At 39.2% G+C, this 21,948-nt stretch overlaps 1 protein-coding gene and 1 long non-coding RNA gene across 6 annotated transcripts in view; one reads left to right on the top strand and one right to left on the bottom strand.

The window, feature by feature from the left end:
• LOC116671964 (uncharacterized) overlaps positions 1–10,047 on the bottom strand; it is an 18,364-nt gene extending 8,317 nt beyond the window's left edge. The window contains exon 1 of the long non-coding RNA XR_004327425.1: positions 10,037–10,047. This is a non-coding gene — a long non-coding RNA (uncharacterized LOC116671964). The remainder of the gene's footprint in view (positions 1–10,036) is intronic.
• The window catches only part of dpp6a (dipeptidyl-peptidase 6a), a 238,896-nt gene that overhangs the window by 88,989 nt on the left and 127,959 nt on the right, over positions 1–21,948 (top strand). The window contains exon 1 of one of the 5 annotated variants that reach the window (XM_032503430.1): positions 11,294–11,392. The exons of the other annotated variants lie outside the window; for them this stretch is intronic. Within the exon in view, the coding sequence (XP_032359321.1) occupies positions 11,309–11,392 (84 nt within the window). The 5' untranslated portion in view covers positions 11,294–11,308. Of the gene's footprint in view, positions 1–11,293; positions 11,393–21,948 lie in introns of those variants that run through there. 5 annotated transcript variants of the gene reach the window in all.

Raw genomic sequence — 21,948 nt, 5'->3', positions numbered from 1 at the left:
GACAGCTGATAGCAAAGGGAGAAACTGATTTTTTAAAGTAGGGTTGTGACTCTGTGATTGGCCCTCTGTGTACGATTCTGATTGGTTTAGCTGGAAGTGAACCAACAGCTGATTCGAGTTAGGGAGAGCATTGGTTAAGAGTTAGGTCTTCCTGAAAGAATTTACGCTGAGCTACATATCAGAATACCCCTACGCCAAGCAAAAACAACAACACAGCAAAACACAGGACTAGGCAATGACTACACAAAACAGCTGTTCCTGTAGAGATGAAGTTCAGAGTTAAGCAATAGGAATGAAGTGAGATAATTTACATTGCAGGTAGCTGGATTTTTATCTTTGAGATGACTGATAGACTTAAAAAAACTGTTACCAGAGCCCCTTAATAAATGTTTTATCTTTTGTAATATAAGAAAATACAACACATCTACAATCCAGTGTGTAGATGACTGACTGTGTTTTGGACAGTCCAAGAGGATCTGGGCAGGCACCAAGAATGGCCATGAATGGACAAGGACTGATGGTCATTCATTTTGACATCTTCACACTTCTTGCTTTTATAGTACAGTGCCATTGTTTCTACTGCTGCTCTCTTTATGTACACACACTGTGACACATCACAGCTGGTTACTAGTTAACATTTCCACTGGGGGTTGCTGGGAGACTTTTGGGAAATGTAGGAAATGAGTAATACAATGGCACGAAGAGTTGAAACCATTAATCTGTTAATTGATTGGTTGTTGACAGAAAATGAGTAACTATATTGATAAATGAGCATTTTTTCCATTTTTCAACCATTCTCTTTCAGCTTCTGAAATGTGATGATTTGCTGCTTTTCTTTTGTCATATATGACAGTAAACTGAACATCTGTGGGTTTTGCACTGTTGATTGGATCCAACAAGTAATTTAACCCTTGTGTTGTCATCACTTTCGGGACCCTCTTGTGTCCCTCGAGTCGATTTGACCGGTGACTTATTTGGGGTTTTAAAAACAATTCTGAAATTAAATTTTACTTCACAATCTGTCTTTATCTCAATTTCAAACACTGGAGATAACATATATCTTTAGGGAATGTAATCAGTCTCTACTAGAACACAATTTAAAAAAAATAAGTTATAATTTATGTTAAAAATCCACTATGGGAAAAAACATTAGTGGTCCTATCCAGAAAAAGTTTCTGAATTAAATCAGAAACAGATGTTTATCAAAGAAAATAAGTTAAGGTAATTGATTTTCAGGTAGAAAGAATTTACTAAACATTTGAAATGTGTCAATTCGACCCAAATACAATACAAGGGTTATGGATGCTACCTCTTGGAAAATTAGATTGGCTGATATTTTATAGACACAGCTATACATTGATAGGACACAATTGACAGAATAATCAACAATAGTGGATAGATGTCAGTTGCTGCCTCGTTTAGAGATAAATGAGGCAGGTTAATGGACAAACACTCCTGGAATGCACTGGATATTATGACTGTACTGCAGGCCCACAACAGAGTGGCTCAGGTGGGGTCATCTTCTAAAGTTTTCAGACCAGGCTAACCTATTTTCACCAGACGCCAGACCACTCATCTGTCTGGACATCTTCCTGCAACGTGACTCCCTGACAGCTGCTGATTCTAGCTTACCGTTCTGCTTTGAGTCTGTGCAAATGGAGGCAACACAAGGGTGGCGGAATATAGGTAGATGTACATGTTGGATAAAATACCTAGATATTTCCTAATCCGACAGTGATGTTGATAATAGTCTGTGCATTCAGTTCATCGCCTAAACCAACTGATCATTATTCCACCAGACACACTACAGAGGGCAGAGTTTCCTTGGTGACGGATATTTCGGTTTCCACATCAACAAACAACAATCAACAGCTGAACAAAGCATGTCTGGGTGCTGTTATTTCTGCCCTTTTCTGACAACAACAACCACTTTACTTTGTCTCTTCAAAACTTGGCTTTTTCCGGCGGATCCATCCTGCCAGGTGTCTCTGGCTGAAACGCTTTTAACCTAGACTGAAATCTAAGGGGCGCTCTGACATGTTTTTTTGATGTTGCAGTTAACCGCTGCCGCTGAGAGGTGTGTTTAAAATAGGAAATGGCATGTCTCTGATTGTCAGGTTGCTCTGAGTTAAACATGGCAGTTCTGTATTATATCTGTGATAGAGAGGAGTAGGCTTGTACATTATTAACGCAGGGCGTCAGAAAAAAACCCGATGGGGAAATTGTATAAAGAGGCTAAAGGATTTTGTTAGTCGCTGCTTGTGGAGCATGTTGAAAATACTGGATGTCTATAATCTGCAGTGTTGTTTTCTCATGATCCAAAGTCCACTTGGGTTTTCACGTCTTGCTTTAAATCTGAATGTGTTGCACTCTTTATCTCTATTCATATTGGTTTATTGGTAGCAAGCAGTGTAGGGCAAGTTACTTTTAAAAAGTAATTAGTTACACTTACTAGTTACTTCTTTCAAGAAGTTATACTCAGTTACAAATTAAAAAAAGTAACTAGTTATTTCAGAAAGTAACAAATGCGTTACCCCACTTCCACCCCTCTATACATGTGCATGTTCAGTTATTTATAATAAATCTGAATATTCTAATATATAAATGGAAACTTAATAGAATACATTATTATCAGAAACAATGTACACACATCTAAACTCTTTTAATGTTGCTGTGGGGCAAAGTGAGACTAGCCTCCAATTAGAGACCATGTACGTAGATATTATGTCTAGTGAAACAATACAAATAACAACATAGATGTTTTGGAACTTTTGATATTTTTTGCCCCTCCTCAGGCCACAACTGGTCAAAATTAAATAATGCTTAAGCGCTATAGCAAAAATAAATAACAAATATATACACTCTTTGTATTGTAAATAACGTAAGTGTGTGTGTGTGTGAGAGAGAGTGAGAGAGTGACAGCAATTAGCTCCGGAGCAAGTAGCCACTCTAGAGTCATAGTGCCTGTTTTCTGACCACGGTGGGAGATCTTTAGCACGAAAAGTCCCCCCCCCGCCCCCCCCAATCATCAGCATTTATGCGCTTGTCTCGTGCACGGCTCACTAACCAAGGAAGAACAGTAAAAAAAAAAAAAAGTATTTGCCTCTCAGCTCAGAGATCCAGTTGGTCTGATACAAAAAAACAACTTCAATTATAGTAACGAGCTGCATTTTTCGGCAGTAACGCTAACAGCGTTATTAAGATGGGAAGAGTTTCAATGAGACTACTCATTACTGAAAAAAGTAACGCCATTAGTAACGCTGTTATGTATAACGCCGTTATTCCCATCTGGTAGCCAGAGGTATTGCTTTCAGCCCACGGATACTCCCAGTCTGCATGTGCTATTTTTAAGGCTTAATTATTCCTCTCCACCTTTCACTCCTCGTTTGTTGTCTAACAGAGACTTATTTTAGCAATTACACATCATAAACATCTAAATTAGACTCATCTGCCTCTCCTTAATTCGGTGCCCTTGAAGCAGAGCTTCACATGTTTGTGATTAAACTGTGCTATTATGGCTGCTGGTGAGCACATGAAATAAAGGTTAACACCCTGCAGGTAAGGGTCCACTTGGTCTTAGAAATAATACAGCAATCATTCAATCACATAATTCAGAAGCGCCTCTCATTCTGTTCTTGTTAAAATGATTCTCAAGTAGGCTCACGCAGTGTAATAGCACTTACTGACATACTGTTAGCGTTAACAAATTGGGTTTTGTTGCTGTAGAGCTTCTGTGTTGGCCAGTCTATATTTATCCTTCCATCCATTACTGAGTCGGGGTTGTTTCCAGAACTCTTCACAAACTGGAATTGCCTTCCTTTTCTTTTCACTGACCTGTTGAGAGCCCCTCAATAAAACCAGGCCCCCAATCATCACCACCCCTTTGCTTCCTCTTGCGATCTACTTCCTTTTTTTCTCATTTTTCGCCTATTTGACCCCGTGTCCTGTTGGATGAAGTCAGCCCACTGAAGCGTAACATTACATCAGCAAAGATGACACAGGCTCAGGTTGCGGTTGTACGGACCAAACGTCTCTATGTCTCGGCTGAAATAAGTCGCGTTGAGTAGCATGTCCATGCATAAACCTTGTTATGCCGTCTGAATTTACCACCAGGTTCTTTTGACAGAAACCAGACCACAACCTGTAGGTCTTATTATATATATTAACTTTATTTCAGACCCGGCGGATCCATATCACAATAAAAAAGGCTGGAAATTGAACCATAGGGTTGGCATCAGGCCAAAGAGCATGCTGTTTTAGATGACCAGAAGCATGAATGCAAAGTATCCTAGGAACCCTAAATTAACCATGTACATGAGTACTATACTAAACGATACTAAACCAGAGCTTTGCTATTTTTAATTAGTAACTTTCAATTAGTGTTGACTCTAGCAGCCGCTTTGGACAAAAGCATAGATAACACCTGCTGTTGTAAAGGTCTTTTCATTACGGGGCTGTATTGCATATTACAGAGTTAGCATTATAGGGAGGTCATACAGCTGCAATGAGTATTTTGCTCAGACAGAAAACCATTCGTTACAAGAATAAGTTACAGATGCATCTTTGCAAGTGTTGCATATGGTGACTTTTCTTTGTCTCGCAAGACAAACTGGGTATCACTTTCACTATGTCTCATGTAATGTAAACTGGCACAAATTGAGCCAAGTCTTCCTGCAGGCTTTCTATATTACAGTAGAATGGCTTGAAACAAGGTATCCAAGGCATTTTTTTCCACAAAAAAAGTTACAGAGTACGTGGTAGAACTTCAGACTTTACCACAAAGTAGTGAAGTATGTGTGGCTGGGCACCTTTTAATAAACACGATTTGTGTGTAAAGCACTTGTAGAGACAATAATGTCTGCAAATCGGGCAGCAAGACACTCTACTTCTGAGAAGCTCCCAGTATGGTGCGCAGTAAAGGATGGAACAAAACTGGAATACAGCACAGATGTTCCCTGTGGAGAATCAGAGCAACCGTACTTAAACTTTAATCTATCCAAACTGTGGTTGCAATGTGCCGATATTATAGGACTAATTAATTAAATGTCAAGGGCATAGCATTGCCATCAAACATGGAATTTGTCCAATACCAACTTTCTGTCTGGGTGAGAAGGATGGGACATGGGCATCATCCTTCCAGTTATTCTGCAAAATTTCATGTTTAACAGACGATGGAACCAAATGCTAATCCCCCAGCCCTGGCACAGCAACGTGGAAGCACACTGAGTTCTCGGCTGTTTTGGATGGAGTTTGAATGTTCTCTCTTTGTTTGCATGCTGTTGCCTCACATTGTCCAACATTTAGATACTCCATTGGAATGGAGGGACCAGATACACATTCTTCCACTTCATGTCTCTTGATACAGATATACTGTAGCAAATTGATAAGGTAAATGTAGTTGGAAAACATGTATATACAAATGGGGAACCTACTGTATTAAGATGTCCTTGGGCTGATTCAAGTACTTGGTATAAATATGTGTTAGTATTTTTGGGTGGATTCCACCTTTAAAGTCCTAACTGGGATGGCTGAAATTTTATTTTAACAAATGCAGCCAATTTGAGGATCTTGCAGACACTCATACATATCCACTGTTAATGTAAAACAATGATGTGTTAGTATTTTCACATTTGCCCCAGTCATAAATCAAGATCCTATATGGCATCTTATACAAAATAACCCCCCCACCATATGTTTCATCTTCCTGGATGTTCACCTTCAATGAAACTCATTGACTGCCTCTCTCAGTCTTCACATATATCTATTTCTCCTTCTCACCTACTTCAGAAATCACACACTGCTCAATTCCACAAATGCAAGTAAAGATCAAGGACACAGTCCTTAACAAATGACCTCAGCGCCTTTTATTTGTTTTGAACCATTACAGAACATCGAGAGGCCGTGACTGGGCTCAGGACAAATGCACCTCCCTGTATGTGTGTGAAGAATTACTCTCTGATACAAACCGAAGGGAATGGGAGAAGAAGAAAAAAATCAACTGAGAATATTGCTTTTGTTGTCGGTGCGGAGATGTGTGTGCGCTTAGAGCACAGCTGCCTGGAAAAGAATAACTTTATTTGAACAATAGAAATAGAAAATAATTTGATGGAATAGTAGACGGTGTTTGTGAAATGAGTTCATTTCCTAGGTTTGGACTCCTGAATGCAGTTTGTGAAAAGACTGAAAATCAGACGATGGTTATGATGTAGGTTCATAGACTGTAAGTCATAGTAAGTGGAATGTAACAGAGGGACTGCAATATTTTAAAGTGTCTCACAGTAAAAGGACACAGTTCTCTAATCCAAGTTCCTCTCAATGAAAAGATTTTTTCTGGTACAATTCTTTCATTTAAATTTTTTCACATGTTGTAACTATCATTTTTTCTTAAAGGTTCAATGTGTAGGAATTTCTCCCATCTAGTGTTGAGATCATATATTGCAATCGACTCTCTCGCGTCACGCAGTTCAAAGTACTGTACGTATTACAGCTACGGTAACTTTCAAGCTTCAAAAAGCCGGTCTCTTGCTCTTTTTTTAATATTATTTTTTATTTTTCTGGGCAAAGAAGAAGACTCCTGTTCCTGAAATGTGAATTTTGAATACGTGTGGTCCTCCATGTTTCCTTCGTCAAACTTGCCGGGGCCACTAAGCGATAATACCCATTAGCAGATTAGCAGCAGCTGTGAGTTTATCATGTGACAGGGAAAAGGCAAAAGGCGGAGCAGTATGTCCTGTTTGTCCCTTACCGGCTAACGTATTTCAAGATGGCGCATTAATATGGAGCGTCTACCCCCGTTCATGCGAATGCAAATGTAAAATTTCAAGCCAAAAGGAATATTTGGAATTGATGGTGGTGGTAAATATTTATGAAAAAGCACAAGTCTGTGAATGGGCAACACCGATTTTGATAGTGAACAACTAAACATGTTACACACGGGGCCTTTTAAAACAAGTGAAAAATATGTGACAGCAATATATTTTTTAAACCAAATGTAATATGAACATATGCTCATATCAGATTTGGTTTAAAAAATATATTTCTCTACAAATAAGGGTTTTAAAAAGACAGTATGGGGCAAATTGCTGTACAATAATTCAAAAGACTGTTAGGTCTATTACAATCTTTAAGGAGATTTATTTGTAGTTAAAAAGTAAAAAAGTATCTTAGAACTCAGTAATGGACAGAGTATTGATAAGATGGAAATGTATGCAGCGTGTTTTCCCTTTAAACAATGCTCGTCTGTTGGCTGGTTTAATCCAATTAAGGAAGAACTGCTTACTGTGACTGCTGTTAACAGTTTTAGCCTTAAAGTGTTCGCTAGCTTCCAGGGAGATTTGGATTTGGCTGCCAAGATGTAGCCTTTTTAATGCTAGAAATGATTAAATTAAAATGATTATTTACACAGTTTGTGTGCTTGTTTTTGTCTTCAGGGTTTTATTTTCCAACAACAGGGCTCACAAATACAATGCTAGTCAGCAGCCAAATCTGAAATACTGAATGTTGCAGTGTCCTTAAACGCACCACTAAGGACAGTTGGCAGAACGGTTCCTTTTGGCAACTGCGTTATACCACACGGCATGATCATGACAATAAAGAGTTACATCTTCATAGCATACTGAATTGAATGGAAACCAATGACGGTCTGGGATGTTGTATGTAATATAAAAACATAAGCTTTTGATAATGGTCTGCGTTAATGCAAAGCATATCCAGAAATTGATCTGGTCAAGATATTGCATTTAAATCTTTGCTGTGGCCTACAAATGAGACTCTTAATGAGAATGGTTACAGCATCCTGTCTGTGTGGTACCAGGGACACCAGGGGAGGAGGTTTTGTAAATGAGCTTTGGGCAACTTTCTTTTGCAGGAGTTAGATCATTACACTGCTGATGCTCCCGTGTGATGGCCATTTTGGCTGCGTCAGCGCAATCTACAAAGCAGCACAGCGTGAAACACACAGGGACACAGAGGTGTGTGTGTGTGTGTGTGTGCGTGCGTGCGTGCGTGCGTGTGTGTGTGTGTAAAGCGTTCGTACTGCATGTTCTAGCGCTCTGTCTTTGAATCCATGTTTAGCCTTGAGGATGCGGTTCCCTCGTCACCTTTGATCTGACAGGAAATGAAGCACATTCATGACGTGAGTGACACTTTTCCGAGCACTGCGTTGTCTGCACTTGCTGTGTGTGGTAATACCTCAGAGGCATCAGTGTGTGTGTGTGTGTGTGTTTGCTGTCTGTCTTGTCAGGTAAGTTGGAGGAAAATACCTCAACCGCTCCTCTACATCCCAGCGGATCATTCCTCCCAAGTGCCACCAAGCTGAGCGTTCACAGCACTGCACCGTCCCGCCGAAGTGCCTCTGAGTCTTTCAAAAGTGTCACTTTCTCCTTTTTCCCTCTCTGTTGGACTCTTCTTTCATTCCTGCCCCTCCCTACCAACCACTATGTCCTCTTTCCTCTCTCCCAATTACCCTATATTGTTATTTTTTTTGTCTCTTTCTCTTGTACAAGTTGATGTTAGATGGTAAACTCCAAAACACACTTTTTCTAAATGCAGGAGCCAAGTGGTCACGGTTAACATACAGTAAATGCAAATGTAAAACAAAAAAGTAATCCCCCTTAAAACTGAGATTCATAGGTGAAACCTGAATTACACCCAGGTTTTTGCTACTACGACCTTACTTGGTGTGTGTGTGTGTGTGTCTGTGTGTGTGTGTGTGCGCTGTGGGTACCTGGAAGTGCTCTGTTTGTGTATGTCAGAGGGAGAGTGTTTGAAAATGCTCTCCTTGTAAGTGTGTATATATGTGTGTTTTAGGTGGATATCAAGGCGGGGGAGGGCATATGGAATATGTATGTGTCATTGTGGGATTTAGCTGCTGTACAATATACAGACTAATCCTATAGCTGCTTGTTTGTTACACAGAGGTTTGTGAAGCTTTAGATTCCAGTTTGTAATCCTGACTGAGTCAATTAAGTACACCGTTTTTTTTTTATGAATTGCAGACTCTGTTTTGAAGTGGTTTGGCATTCTGTCCTATATTTTGAAATGCACTGTACTTGTACTAATTTGCATTCATCGTACTTCACAAAATGAGTACCGTAACACATTTTAGGAACCTTAATTTGTTTTGTGCTAGAGTTTTGAGAGACTTTGTTACAGACATAAGCTGTGGCTGTCTTTGCGTTATAGAGAGAGGTTACACATAAATGTGTGTTTACTGTTTTCAGACAGGTTTTTATAATTACCGCAAACAAATTAAAGTTTTGTTGTTGTAACAAGTAGCCTCTGGGCCAGAACTCTCTAATAAAATATTCAAATTCTGAATTAAAATCTGTTGTTTACACGTCAACAGGGGTACAGTAGATTAATCATATCTAGGCTCTCCAAAATTGGCAGCTTTAGCTTTAATGATAACCAATATTGTTTGAAACGTCTGTCTGTGTGGGCAGCCGGTGCAAATCACTGCTTTGTGTAAATGCGTGGGGTTTCATTATTAACTACAATCAAGTAGTACCCAAGAGGGCAAATACTGCAATTGTGTACACACCCACAGATTAGTGCATACCCTCTCACTTTAACACAGGTGTGTAGCACATGCAGGGATGGAAGAAAGTCCTTTTTAAGCTCTTGGAATATGTGTAGAGTCTCATCTCTTACACATGTGAGAAATTTTAATGAAGATTGCAGTGGACATCATAATCCGATTTGTCATATTATATTGGCTCTGCTGCCATTCTGAGAGTTCAGTTCCTGACCAGGCTAAAATTGTTATTGCAAGGCTTCGGCTGGGATTAATTATGTCATCTGGAAAGATGGAAAACAAGATTTGATAGTAAAGTTATTGCTTTTATGATGATTATGTACATTATTTGAGGTGACTAAGATTTTGGTTATTTAATGTTTTGGTGACAATGTATACTTTTCATGTGACAGTTTACTGCAAACTTGAATAGATTTGGGTACAGGTTTTTTGCAATTGGATGTACACTTTTTACATATTCTTCTCTGAAATGGCACATTTACCTTCAGCATGTCTTTGAACTAGGCCTGGTTTGGTTAATTTGCCTATTATCTGTATGTTCTGTGAATGCTAGGAAACTAAGCTACGATGGAAGTTATTCCTTGTGTGGTGTTTCTATTTTTGTTACACAGCCAACGTTCCCGTGTCTGGTGGACCCACCACATTATTAGGCTTTTAAATCAATACAGCAAACCAATTTATGTAAAAATATTTAACAAATGTTTACTTTAGCTTAAGTACCAATGATATATATACATAATTTATGGTTACATACATATTTGCCATTTACCCCTGTGAGATCACATTTATGATCAGATGATCACTTTGGTTTTTTGTGAGAAAACAAGGAAATTAATTTATAAAAAGGTAAAAAAAAAAAAATATATATATATACAGTATATACTGTGTATATATAAACCTCGTATGCAATGTACTGTGTGCAGTCATTTTACAAGTTATTTTTTTTATGTTCTTTACAGAAAAGGAGCCATTGCCAATGCGTTTTAGTTAGAAGAAATAATAAATGGCATCACTTATCTTTTAGCAAACTTTGAAAACAGGTCCCACAGACCCGAACATCACACAGGGGTTAATAGAAAGCCTAAAAACAAAAGAAAACCTGATGCACACTCTTTGTCACTCTGGTGGAAATGTTTTCAGTGCTGGCACTCTGCACACGCCAACACTCCCAACTGCAGGCTTATGATCTCATTGTGATCTTCCATTTACCTGTCGGTACAGCCCACCATGCTGTGGCTGTAATGGCCGAATAAACAGTTTAGCACTGATTGCTCTCATCTCATATGGTGGTGTTGAATTACATTTGTTCACCCTCCATCACTTCTCTACACTCCGGCTGCATCTGCATCTCCGAACTCCTCTCGCTTATTATCTTAACCCCTCTAATCGTACTGTTAAGCTGATAATGGAAAGCATCATACAATTTGATCAAGTTAAGTTGCTGTTTGTTATGAGGACTCTCCTGGCTTATGTAGCCTCCTAACAGAAAGTAAAAGCTAATCCTGGCCGTGACCGTATGTGGCCTCCATTAGAGCCTGTTAATATGCGGGACATGCAGCAGGGTTTGGAGACAAAAGGACTGGCGGTTGTTTTGTTGGCATGCAGTTGCTGGGAAATACACAGTGTAATGGCTCTGGGTGTGGCGGCTGCTTCTTGAATGGAAAAGGCCGGTGGACTTGAAAGCTGAGAGTGGCTCGTTGGCATAGCGTCCACAGGACTGTAAGTGGGAAGCAGGCAGCGAGTAGGTTACCAGTTACTACGGGCTGCTTCAAGATGATGTTCGATCATGCCATGGGGACATCGCTGGGCCTTCGCAGGAAACCCTCCAGGGTGGAGTCGGCCAAGAGATTGTGGAGGGTGAGTCCGATTTTTAAGTAATGCAAATGAGCCACTGCCAGTGTGTGTATGCGTATGAGGACATTTTGTATGCAGTGTGAATAACTTGTAGCCTGTTAGAGAATATAAAGTGCATCACCGCCGGGGAGCTTTAGTGAGATCGATAGTGGAATCACAATCTGCTCGAAGCTTTGGGAAAAATGTGAGCACATATGTAGCATGCTATCGAAACTATGCACTATGGAGCTTTAGATAAGATAACACAGAGAGACATGTTTGCTCTTGGTTTATAGCTTCAACTTTTACATCATTTAGGTGAGGAAGGGTAGCTATTACGTTACTTGTGTTTAAAAGAAAGTGCACGTCCCTTAAATATCTTTACAATGTCATTGTCCAGAGAGCTGTCTCATCTTGCTGATAAGGTTTTGTCCTTATCACTCCCAGGAAAACAGTCTAATGAGTCTGAAAAAGTCCAACTCCTGGTCCCTTTTGAAAAGTATCCTTCAGATCAGACTCGCCTCGGAGAGAAGCCAGCCTTGTCCATTTTTTTTTTTTTTTTTTTTTTTTTTAAAGGTTATCCCAGGATAAGTGAGAACCTAATGAAACTCGATGCAGTCTGGAGGTAGGACCAAAATGCTACAGAGGGTGTTTGGAGCACCCGCTGGAGCCAGTCAATATTGCATTCCCACTGGACAGTGGCTTTTAAAGGGGTAAAGACAGGCTCTTTTTGCTCAAATGCGAGCACTGAATACAGATGCATGTGGTTAGGCAACTTGACTGAGTGGCTTCTTAGAATGAAACCTGAAGTTAAATCAGAAGTCTGCCTCGATCCCCCGTCGTCTCTGTAGCTTTGTTTTCTTTTCTTCCAGTCACATCAATCTTGCCTCCTTCCAATGCCCAGGAGCTTTGCCTTCACTTTAATCTCCATCACTCATCATGTGTGCGCACTCTAAACTCTCCCCATCTCATACTGTCGACCTTTACTCTCCACTATTTGATCTGCACTGTGTAGCACTCCACCCCACTTGACTCCACTCTGTTGAGTGTCAATCAGGACAGGTCTACACAGACAACTGGATCTGCTCTCCAGCTCAGACCTCATGTTCCCAGTCAACATTTCTTCATTTTCCCAATCTTAAAAGGTTTTGATTTCTTGATTTTATAAAAGGACGCAGATTATTTTCTGATGTTGTGCTGCTAAATCTCTGGCCTACAACATTTATTTTGTGTTAAGCAAGCTTTCTCTTTTCACCTAAACCAAATAAATCAGTTTCCAAGGGCTGAAAAATGTCGTTTTCATGTTTTCTGAAAAAATAAAATCTCTACGTGAACTCTGTTTTTAGACAAGAATCGATATTATGCAGACATGGTGTTTGTGTCTCGCTGGCACGTAAGAGTCCAAATGTGGTTTTCTGCTTTTAGCTTCAACAAATGGCTGGTTGGATACTTGGGGGAACCCAAGACTGGTGAAGCACACATGTTGTAGAGTTATTTATAAAGAAGTTCATCTGCATGTCCTTACATGATGTTCTTGAAACATTGTGCTTTATTTCTGAAGGTACAATATATTCTTACAAGTTTTTGCATTTTAAGGTTTCTTGTTTTCTATTATTTGAAACTATTGCAATTTCACAGGGTGTGTTTGTCATAAACAATATCCATTTTCCTTTTACTATTGTCTTTTTCTCATAAGCATTCCATTATCCTTAGGAAAGTAAAATACTTGTTTATATATTGCCCATGTCTCTTTAAATGTCTTTTAATTAAGCGGACAGCTGTTTTACTGTTTAGTAGGAGAACCAAATGATTGTCTGTTTACGTTTTACGCTTTTAATTTGTAATTTTACCGTCTTACTTTGTTTATGGGTAAAGATTCCCTTTAAATTAGTAGAAGACATTTATGCCACATATTTCTACATTTTTGACAACACATTCCAAATCCATCAATTGGCTTTCAACATTCTGTTCCCTATCATAACACATTAACCTCGCACTGTGATCCTCTTCAGAACCAGAGGCTGTATTATCCAGAGTCCTTTCTTCTGTTTGTAGATTAAGTATTCTCTCACCAGTTTGCTATTGTGAGGTTTCTGATATGCCTGTTTGAACTCTCCCATCTTGCTGATCCAGTAAGTCTCTTTGTCTCCTTTGGCAGTCCATAAAGCCAGTGGGGGAGAATTCAAGCCATTTCAGGGTCAGTCGAGTTTTCTGCACTTCATCCCTTAGAGCAATTGTTGTTCTCCCACCCTACTGCTTCCCCAGTTACCACTTAAAGTCAATCTTGCTTATATCCTACAGGCAATCTGCTGTTACCTTTGGTTATATTCAAAGTTGCTAAGGCAGCATGCAAGTCATTCCAGGGTCACCCAAGTTTTTGTTTCCGCGTTTATTGAAGTAAGCGTTTGCAACGCCTCGTCCCATCACTATATCGAACCGGTCAAACGCAATTTTGTTTAAGTGTGTAGTTGTTCTCTTATGGCTCCCTGAAGAAAATAAACCCCAAATGTTCATGCTGTCCATTGCGGCCAATTTCTCAGTCTTTTATCATCGTTTTTGCAGCCTTGTCATGTCAGCACGCTACATGAGAAACAGTGCTGACACAGTAACTGCGGGGGTGGCTGAGCTGGGTGCTTGTTAAGCTGCTTGGAATTGCTTCATTTCCGATCATATTGTCCAATTAGAAGTTAGAAATTATTTTAATTTTTTTTCACAAAACCAACTGAGTAGCTATTTTTACATATTTGGTAAGTTTTATTTTGTTAAGAGGCTCCAATGGATTTTGCATAATCTCTAGGTTTGTCCTTTGTGTGTTTTCCTCTCTTAGACTTCTGTTAATTGGTTTCCTACTACAAGGTTTTTGATGCTGCACTCAGCCCAAGGAAACCCCTGCTACTGCTGAAGAGAAACAAGTCTTGAGGTTGTCTTGGTGTAGTTGTGTGCAAACAGTTCAGCTGGCATTATTCGTTTCCTGATCAACTGCAGTACAAAATTCAAAAGGTCCCGGTCTGCGCTTGTTGAATGATGTACAACGTATCAGAGTTCAGTGTAGATGGAGAGTGGATAGGTCTGAAATGTATTGGCAAGAGGTAAATTCAGTGAGCCGCCATGTAACTCTGTTAAATGAAGCATCACTGCTTGGACCCACCCTACCGCTCTTCATTTTTTACAGCAGACTGGTCAGCTCACCTACAGGGACAGTTTTCCATCGTACCATGAGTGTAAGACACATTTCAATTCGTAGCATGACTGGGGGGCAGCATATTGGGTTGTTTCTCAGGAAAGATTACCAGTCTACTAAGTGACGTCTTTCCTTTGAGCTAAAACCTACTATATTATATATACATACTATATTGTAGCTGTAGAAAAACTGTACTTTTGGAGATAGTTTTGATCAGAGCGGAGATTAATATTTCCTCAAATAAACAATGTATTCAGTAGATGATCCCAGATATACTGATTTGCAATTCCAACGTGTTTTTCACCATTTCTCACCCAGATGTGTGCATTGTATGCATGGCTGCTCTCTGTAATTTGACCGTAGCAGAGTGCCGAGTACCCTGCCTTGTACCTTGTCTCGTCTTTTTTCATCAGCTCATGAAACGGGAACAATACATTTTTTTTCTCATTTATCAATGCCTCCCCCCCGCCTTCCACTCCCTCCTCTTTCCTCTCTTGCTCTCTTTCTTCATCACTCTCTCCATCCTTTGTTGGAGCTCTGGAACTGACAGGAAAGGTATTGTCTGTCTGATTGCAGGGAATTTGTTGCAAATGCCATTTCAGTGTGACTTTGGTTTCTTCCTCTTTTATTTCTCCAGGCAGGAGTATAAGCTAATGATTGTACACAAGTATATCATTTGTTTCTCTAAAACCAAGTTGAATAAATAATACTGACACATTTAGTCAATTTATTTTAGGATCTTACACAGATCATAGGGTGCACTACAAAACAGTAGTATTTTATTTAGTTTTTTTTTAGGTTAGTGTATCTTGGCCCATGTTGTTTTAATCATTAATCAAGCATCAAGACTAACTGTACAGCGATGCTAAGGGCTATGTGAGGTTGTATTTATGCACAGCTGTTCTTAGAGCTAAATGGTAACATAAGTCAAGTCAAGTAGGACTTATTTGTCCCCAAAGGGGCAATTGGTTTCGCAGCAGTGACCACACAAGATCAATACAAATACAACAGTAAATAGCAAACATGTAAGAACAAGCACACTAACATGTCCACAATAATATTTAGGGCTGCACGGTATGAGAGAAGTAGGCGATAACTTTGTTCAAGATATGTTAAGATAAGATCAACTTCCTTGATCCCAGACTGGGGAAATTCCCTTGTACGTACTGTTTATCGTGATAATGATATTACTTGCAATAAATACATTTTCTGCTGCTTTCAGTATTCTGCTAAAATCCAACAGATTGATGGCAATAAAAAAGCGATAAACTGTGAAGCCCTAATATTAATGCTTGTATTCCGATGTTTAGCAGGAATACTATTTACCATTTTTACCATATATATTAATCATTGTCTATGTTGCACAAAACACAAAGAACAGGAGAGGCTGATGGGAATGGCATTATTTTGCAGGTATTTAGTCATAAACCACTATGATGGCGCTAGCTATAAAGTCAGAGGAAAACCAAAGAGATTACAAATCAACCGGAGGGGGCATGTAAATGTTCGGACCCAGTTTCACGGCAGTCCATCCACCAGTTGTTGAGATATTTTTATCAAAACCACATGCCTACATCACAGTGGCAATGAAGAGTCAAGGGATCACCAATGTCGGTAGGATTCATTGAATGGCTGTACTGTATTTAATTCCAAGAGTGTGTGGTGGCTGCCACTTAACTGCCAACATCACATTAGCAACAGTGCATACTGATGCAATCTTTTCTCAGTTTCTAATCACATATGTATATAATAAACAAATATGATCTTATTCACACTACAGTACAACTGTAAGTAGATAATGAAAATATAAAATTATTCCCGTGCCCTAAATGAAAGATAAATCAAGAATGAAAAGAGTCATTAGTTTTAGCATGCACTTAGTTGAATTTAAAATTATCTAGTTCAGCTATATCTCATTATGACAACATGATCTGGTGTTTTGCTACACAACATTGCTCTATAAAACTCCTTTACCACCCATAAACATCCATCATGTTTTTGCTGTAAGGGTTATAGGGTGTTGTCCTTTCTCCTATTTTGAGCTTGAGGCCATAACTCGGTGGATAAGGCTCTGAGAATTAATGTGTACAGGTAATTTATGAGCCACTTAGACAAGGTGCTTTATAGCCTCATACACTATTTATATACACTGTATATTCAACCTCTCTCTCAGGATACAGTCAGATAAGGAAACCCTACCCATATGACGGTGTCTGTGGGTATTGATGGAGCTATAATGAGGAGACAGACCTTTTGAGATTTCACCTTTTGCTGCGTCCTTAGAATTTCTTTCATTTTCTGTAAGTGTCCTGACTCAAACCCTGCTCTTAAAATGTACTTGTACTACATCTTATTTTACTATTCCATGAATTAAAGTCAATCACACATGCTTTTTTTTTCAAACCATGAACCAGTTGAATAAAGCAGAAAGGAACACAGAAGAGTTAGTACGGTGCCTTATTGTGGTTGAGTATAATGAAATTAAATGTGATGCACAGCAGCAAAATGTAGCTGGTATTTAAATAACAACAGAATCTTAAAAATGTCCAGCTCCTAATAAAAGTCAAAATCCTTGAAGCAGTATAATTACCTGATTTGAACATATTGAAAATTTCCTATGCTTCCTGTTGCTTTGAATGTCTTTTTTTTAAGCAGGAAAGAAATTCTCATTTCCTCAGCTTCATGTTGGCTAATTCTGGCTTTTTAATCGGTCAGGAGAGGCTACTTGAGAGAAACTCAGAGCAACAGAATAATTAGTTTGATATGATTATGCTGATGTATTGATGGAAAGAAAGCTGCGGAAATGTACATTATTGCCAATTTATTAACGGCTGATTAAAACCGAGAGCAGATCAGAAAACAAAATCAAGTCTTACTAAAATCAGATTTAATATACCTAATATAAGCCTGTTGTAAATACAGGCATTGGTTTCTCTGTGGAGTTTGCATGTTCTCCCCGTGTCTGCGTGGTTTTTCTCAGGGTGCTCCGGTTTTCCCCACCGCTAAAAACAAAACAAAACAAAAAGTACATTCCCCTTACTCTCTACCAAGCTGATGTGTGGTGAGCGTCTGGCGTTGTAGGGCTCCTGTGCGTCACCCAGGCCAGGTGGGTGCTGCACATTGGTGGTGTTGGAGAGTAGTCCTCCCCCCTGAAGTGCTTTGAGTGTCTATGATAAAGCACTATATAAATGTGATGAGTTATTATTATTATTATTACTTGACAAATAATGGTGCATGGAATGATTTAGCTGACTTCCTTTGCAGATGGAGCTTTTCTTGCTGCAAGACAAGCAGACTCACTTCTAAAAAGTAACCTAAATGAATTTACAGTCACTTAGCCTGTAAGTGACACCATAATGAAAACTAACTTGGATGTAACTCCTCTGTGCTGTGTGCAGGTCTGAGACTGCTGGTGTGCTCCGTTGAGAGTGATATTGCAATGTGAAATGTCAGACGAGGTGGATGTCTGAGTGAAGAATGGGATCAGTTCAACCCTTTAATTATTCATGAACAGAAGACTCCGTTCACTGCAGAAAAATGTATTAGAGGGCAAGTTCTTCAACCTATAAGCAGAGCCGGCAAGAGTCATTCAGACGGTCTTGTCTAGCCAGCGTGTGTACGTCTAGTTGTGTGTTTTTAAAAGATAACAGGAGCATTTACTCCAAGCAAATTATAGTATATTTTGAAGGTCCCATGACATGGTGCTCTTTGAATGCGTTTATATAGGTCCTAGTGGTCCCCTTAAACTGTATCTGAAGTCTCTTTCCCAAAATTCAGCCTCGGTGCAAGGGGGGTCAAGGTGGAGGCTGGGGGTGTGACCTTGACCAACTGTCACTTTGCTCATATGAAAGCCGTCATGTCTTTCTCTAGTGGGTGCGCCAAATTCCCTGGGCAGGCGAAGCAAAGAAAGGAGAGGTAACCTTGCCCCTTATGACCTCATGAGGGGGAGATTTTACGCCGCTCGGTTTACACCTATCCACATTTCTAGCCACTGGGGGACCATAGGCAGGCTGGGGGAACTCTTATTAATGTAAAAGAAAAAATCCTAAAGTGAAATGTTCATGCCACGGGACCTTTTAATACATCTGTGGTATGTTTCTGGCTGTGTCTATAACATTGGTAAAGCCACATTTACTTTTTCTTTACAAAATAGGTATTTTTGCAATATTGGTTATCAAACCTATCTGATATGAAAACAAATACCTATTTTGTAGCCGAGATCTGAAGAAATAGCCCTGAATGTAGCTTTAAGGCCATAAGATGTATCATGTTACCACGGATTCAACGAGGTAACACTATTCTGAGGGCTTTGTCTAATATTTACTGCCTATATGTTTAAAATGTGGGCAATATGGAACAATCAAAGAATGCCGAATTAGCTGTCAGTGGCAATGTATCTGTGGATATACAATCAACTGTCACTGGATGACTTGGATACTAAAGACAACTTCAAAAACTGATGATTCACAGACAAGTTCTGTTGTTTAAAGGAGTATCTTTTTTCTATGAAATCTAACCGGATTTATGGACATTTATTCCCAATGGACATCTAATAATAATGGTACCCTCTCAACGTGCAAGTCACACTGAATATGAAAAATATCTGTGGCCTGTCTGTGATTGGACTGAGTTATGACTCATAAAAGACGTTTGATTTTGATGCAAATTGCACCTGTTTAAAGTCCCTTCAAATTTACTCTGGCTGCAACTGCTGAATGTGTCGGTTAGCTGGTCAAATCAGCGGCCCAAACTTACTAACAACCAGAAGTGTTTGTGCTTTTGTGTGTGTACAATGAATGGGTATTATTATTATTATTATTATTACTATTATTATTATCACCATCTATTGCATTGTACAATTCTAAGTATAGCATAGGTCAAAGTTGAACCAGTTGAACCAAGTATATTTTCAAGAGGGATAGTTTTGGTAAAAACTTTAATGTTCACCATTATTTTTTACTTCCAAAAAAAAGTGTTTAGGTAGTACTGTTATTAAAGATTGTAAGAGTTGTCGTGTCATATTTGAGCAGCAATTTTGTTGGGTTGATTGTGATAAAAGCTAAACACAAAGCTGCGAAAATAAGATGAGACATTTTGTGTAAGCACTAATGGTATTTTTTGTGAACACACCATGATTATAATGAGTTTTTTTTTCTCCATACAACTTGTAATAACCGCCTTTGATTGCTGCGTGTTGATATATATATATATATTAGTGCTTAGTGGACTTCTGAGATGCAAGATGTTCTCCTGAGTGTGTTTTTTTTTTCCATTCTACAGTCATCACACACACACACACACACACACACACACACACCACACACACACACACACCACAGACACACAATCACCCCAAACGCAGCACAAGATCTGGACATCACTTACACTTGCAGTGATTTCAAGGTGCTACACCGCAGTAATCAGTGATTATACGATTTAACAACAACATTGTTAATAATTGATGAGCACCAAAGAACACATTGCTTTAATACTGATCTAAAGTTGTTTGACCCCCTGTGGTGTACCGCCACACTCAGGCTTACATCTCCGCCCTGTATGCATGGTCAGGCTAACTTACAACAGAGACGTTTTATGTTGTAATCAAATATTGATGTTATAATGGTTTAGATGACAAAGCCTCTTTCTTTCTGCAATGTTAATGGCACATTTGTCTGTTTGACGGCCTCTGTTGTATGAAAATTAGACAAGCTGTAGAAAGTTAGAGAACATAGTGTTGGACAGGGGGAAAGGCACTTCAAAATTTCCACTTTAAAATGGCAACATGGTGTTTTAATGGGAACAACATAATGAAAGGGACGTCAGCAAAGCTTGGTAAACAACACTGCCCGTCCTGATCACTAAAGAACCACAAGCATTTGGCTGTGGTTTTGAATCCTCTGGCTCCTCATGTTTGTGTCAAAGCTCTGCCATCAAATGTCAGCCTCCTGTGAAGTGGAGTGGAGTGGGTGTTTGGCACAGATCGAAGCTCTCCAGGGGTTTGTTTTTGACTAATTTGGGCTCACTCTGAGAGATACTTCTGAGTGCATTTGCCTGTGACTAAAATGTGTGCATGTGCTTTTACCTCACTATATAAAATGGAACCACTTAAAGGAATAATCCACTGAAAATTGCTCCTTTATATACCTCAATTGTCTTAAAAGCTGGTTGAGAAAAGTGTGTAGTTTGCTCCTTCTTAGAGGGCAGTCAGTTTGGATTAAAGCTATAGTGTGTAGTTTCTGTTGCCCCCATGAGGAATTCTAAGTAATACCAGCAACTCTGAACTACTACCCCTCCTCCACGCAGTTGCTAGTAGTCAAGGAGGACATGGAGGATTTAAAAATATGATGGACTCTTCAGATGATGTTATTTTCTTCACTCAAGTTCACCGGAGACACCATCTGAACACATACTGAGAAAAACAGAGAGAGTTGTGTGGAGATAATGTTAGCTTTGTAGCAACTCATTTGGCAGTGGCTGGAATGTAACAGATGTTCATTAATATCAAAAAGTAAGGCGGCTAAGCTTTAACACAGTTATATTTGTTTCTAGTGATCACTCTGATACTTCTTCACCATCATTGTTCCAAACAATTGTCATTGTTTCCATAAAATTTCCAAAGAGACTATATTAGGTGGAACATTAGAGCTAATGTTAGGGAATAGTGATAAACCAAGTAGTACTAGTAGTAATACTTGTTCACGTAATTGTTACTTAAGGATTATGGTCAACGTTTGAATCTATTTCAACTCATGTGAATCAAAGCTGACGACAGGTTCGCTATGGATTTTTGATGGCTTACACAAATACATTTTATAAATTGAATTTGGTCACATTGTGAGCAGATTTTCCTAATTCCATGAGAACAATGTAGGGATAGCTTTTGTAGAATTCCCAGATATACTATACTTTCCCCAACAACTATTGTTAAATTTAAATTCAAATGTTGCTTAATGCTGATTTGTGCAAGAAAGTTTGTGACTTCACCTTTTCCAACTGCCCCGCCTGTTTCAAAACATTTAGAAAGGCACGGAAAAAAACACAAAGAGAAATCAATCATGTTAAATAATCAAAACTTTGGCAGAACATGTGTTCATGTAGGACCCCTTTGTTCATAGCAGGAAGTTGACTTACCTTGCTTTCACAATACCGTTAAAGTGTACAATAAAACCTTTAAAGGTGCTCAGAGCAATGTCACACATTTTTGTTGCATACAGCAAACCTGTCCTCACTATCCGCTAGCTGCCTGGCCCCCGAACACACCGTAAAAAACGTGGTCTCTGTAGACAGCCCAGGGTCTACAGACCCTATAAAAAAAACTGCGCTAACCTGCACCACCAAACATAACAAACAGTGTTCCAGCATTCCAGCCAATAACTGGTTGGGGGCTGAGGGGGGGGGG

The sequence above is a fragment of the Etheostoma spectabile genome, chromosome 22 (assembly GCF_008692095.1).
Source record: "Etheostoma spectabile isolate EspeVRDwgs_2016 chromosome 22, UIUC_Espe_1.0, whole genome shotgun sequence".
NCBI classification, from domain to species: domain Eukaryota; kingdom Metazoa; phylum Chordata; class Actinopteri; order Perciformes; family Percidae; genus Etheostoma; species Etheostoma spectabile.
This window is presented reverse-complemented; position numbering and strand designations above follow the sequence as displayed.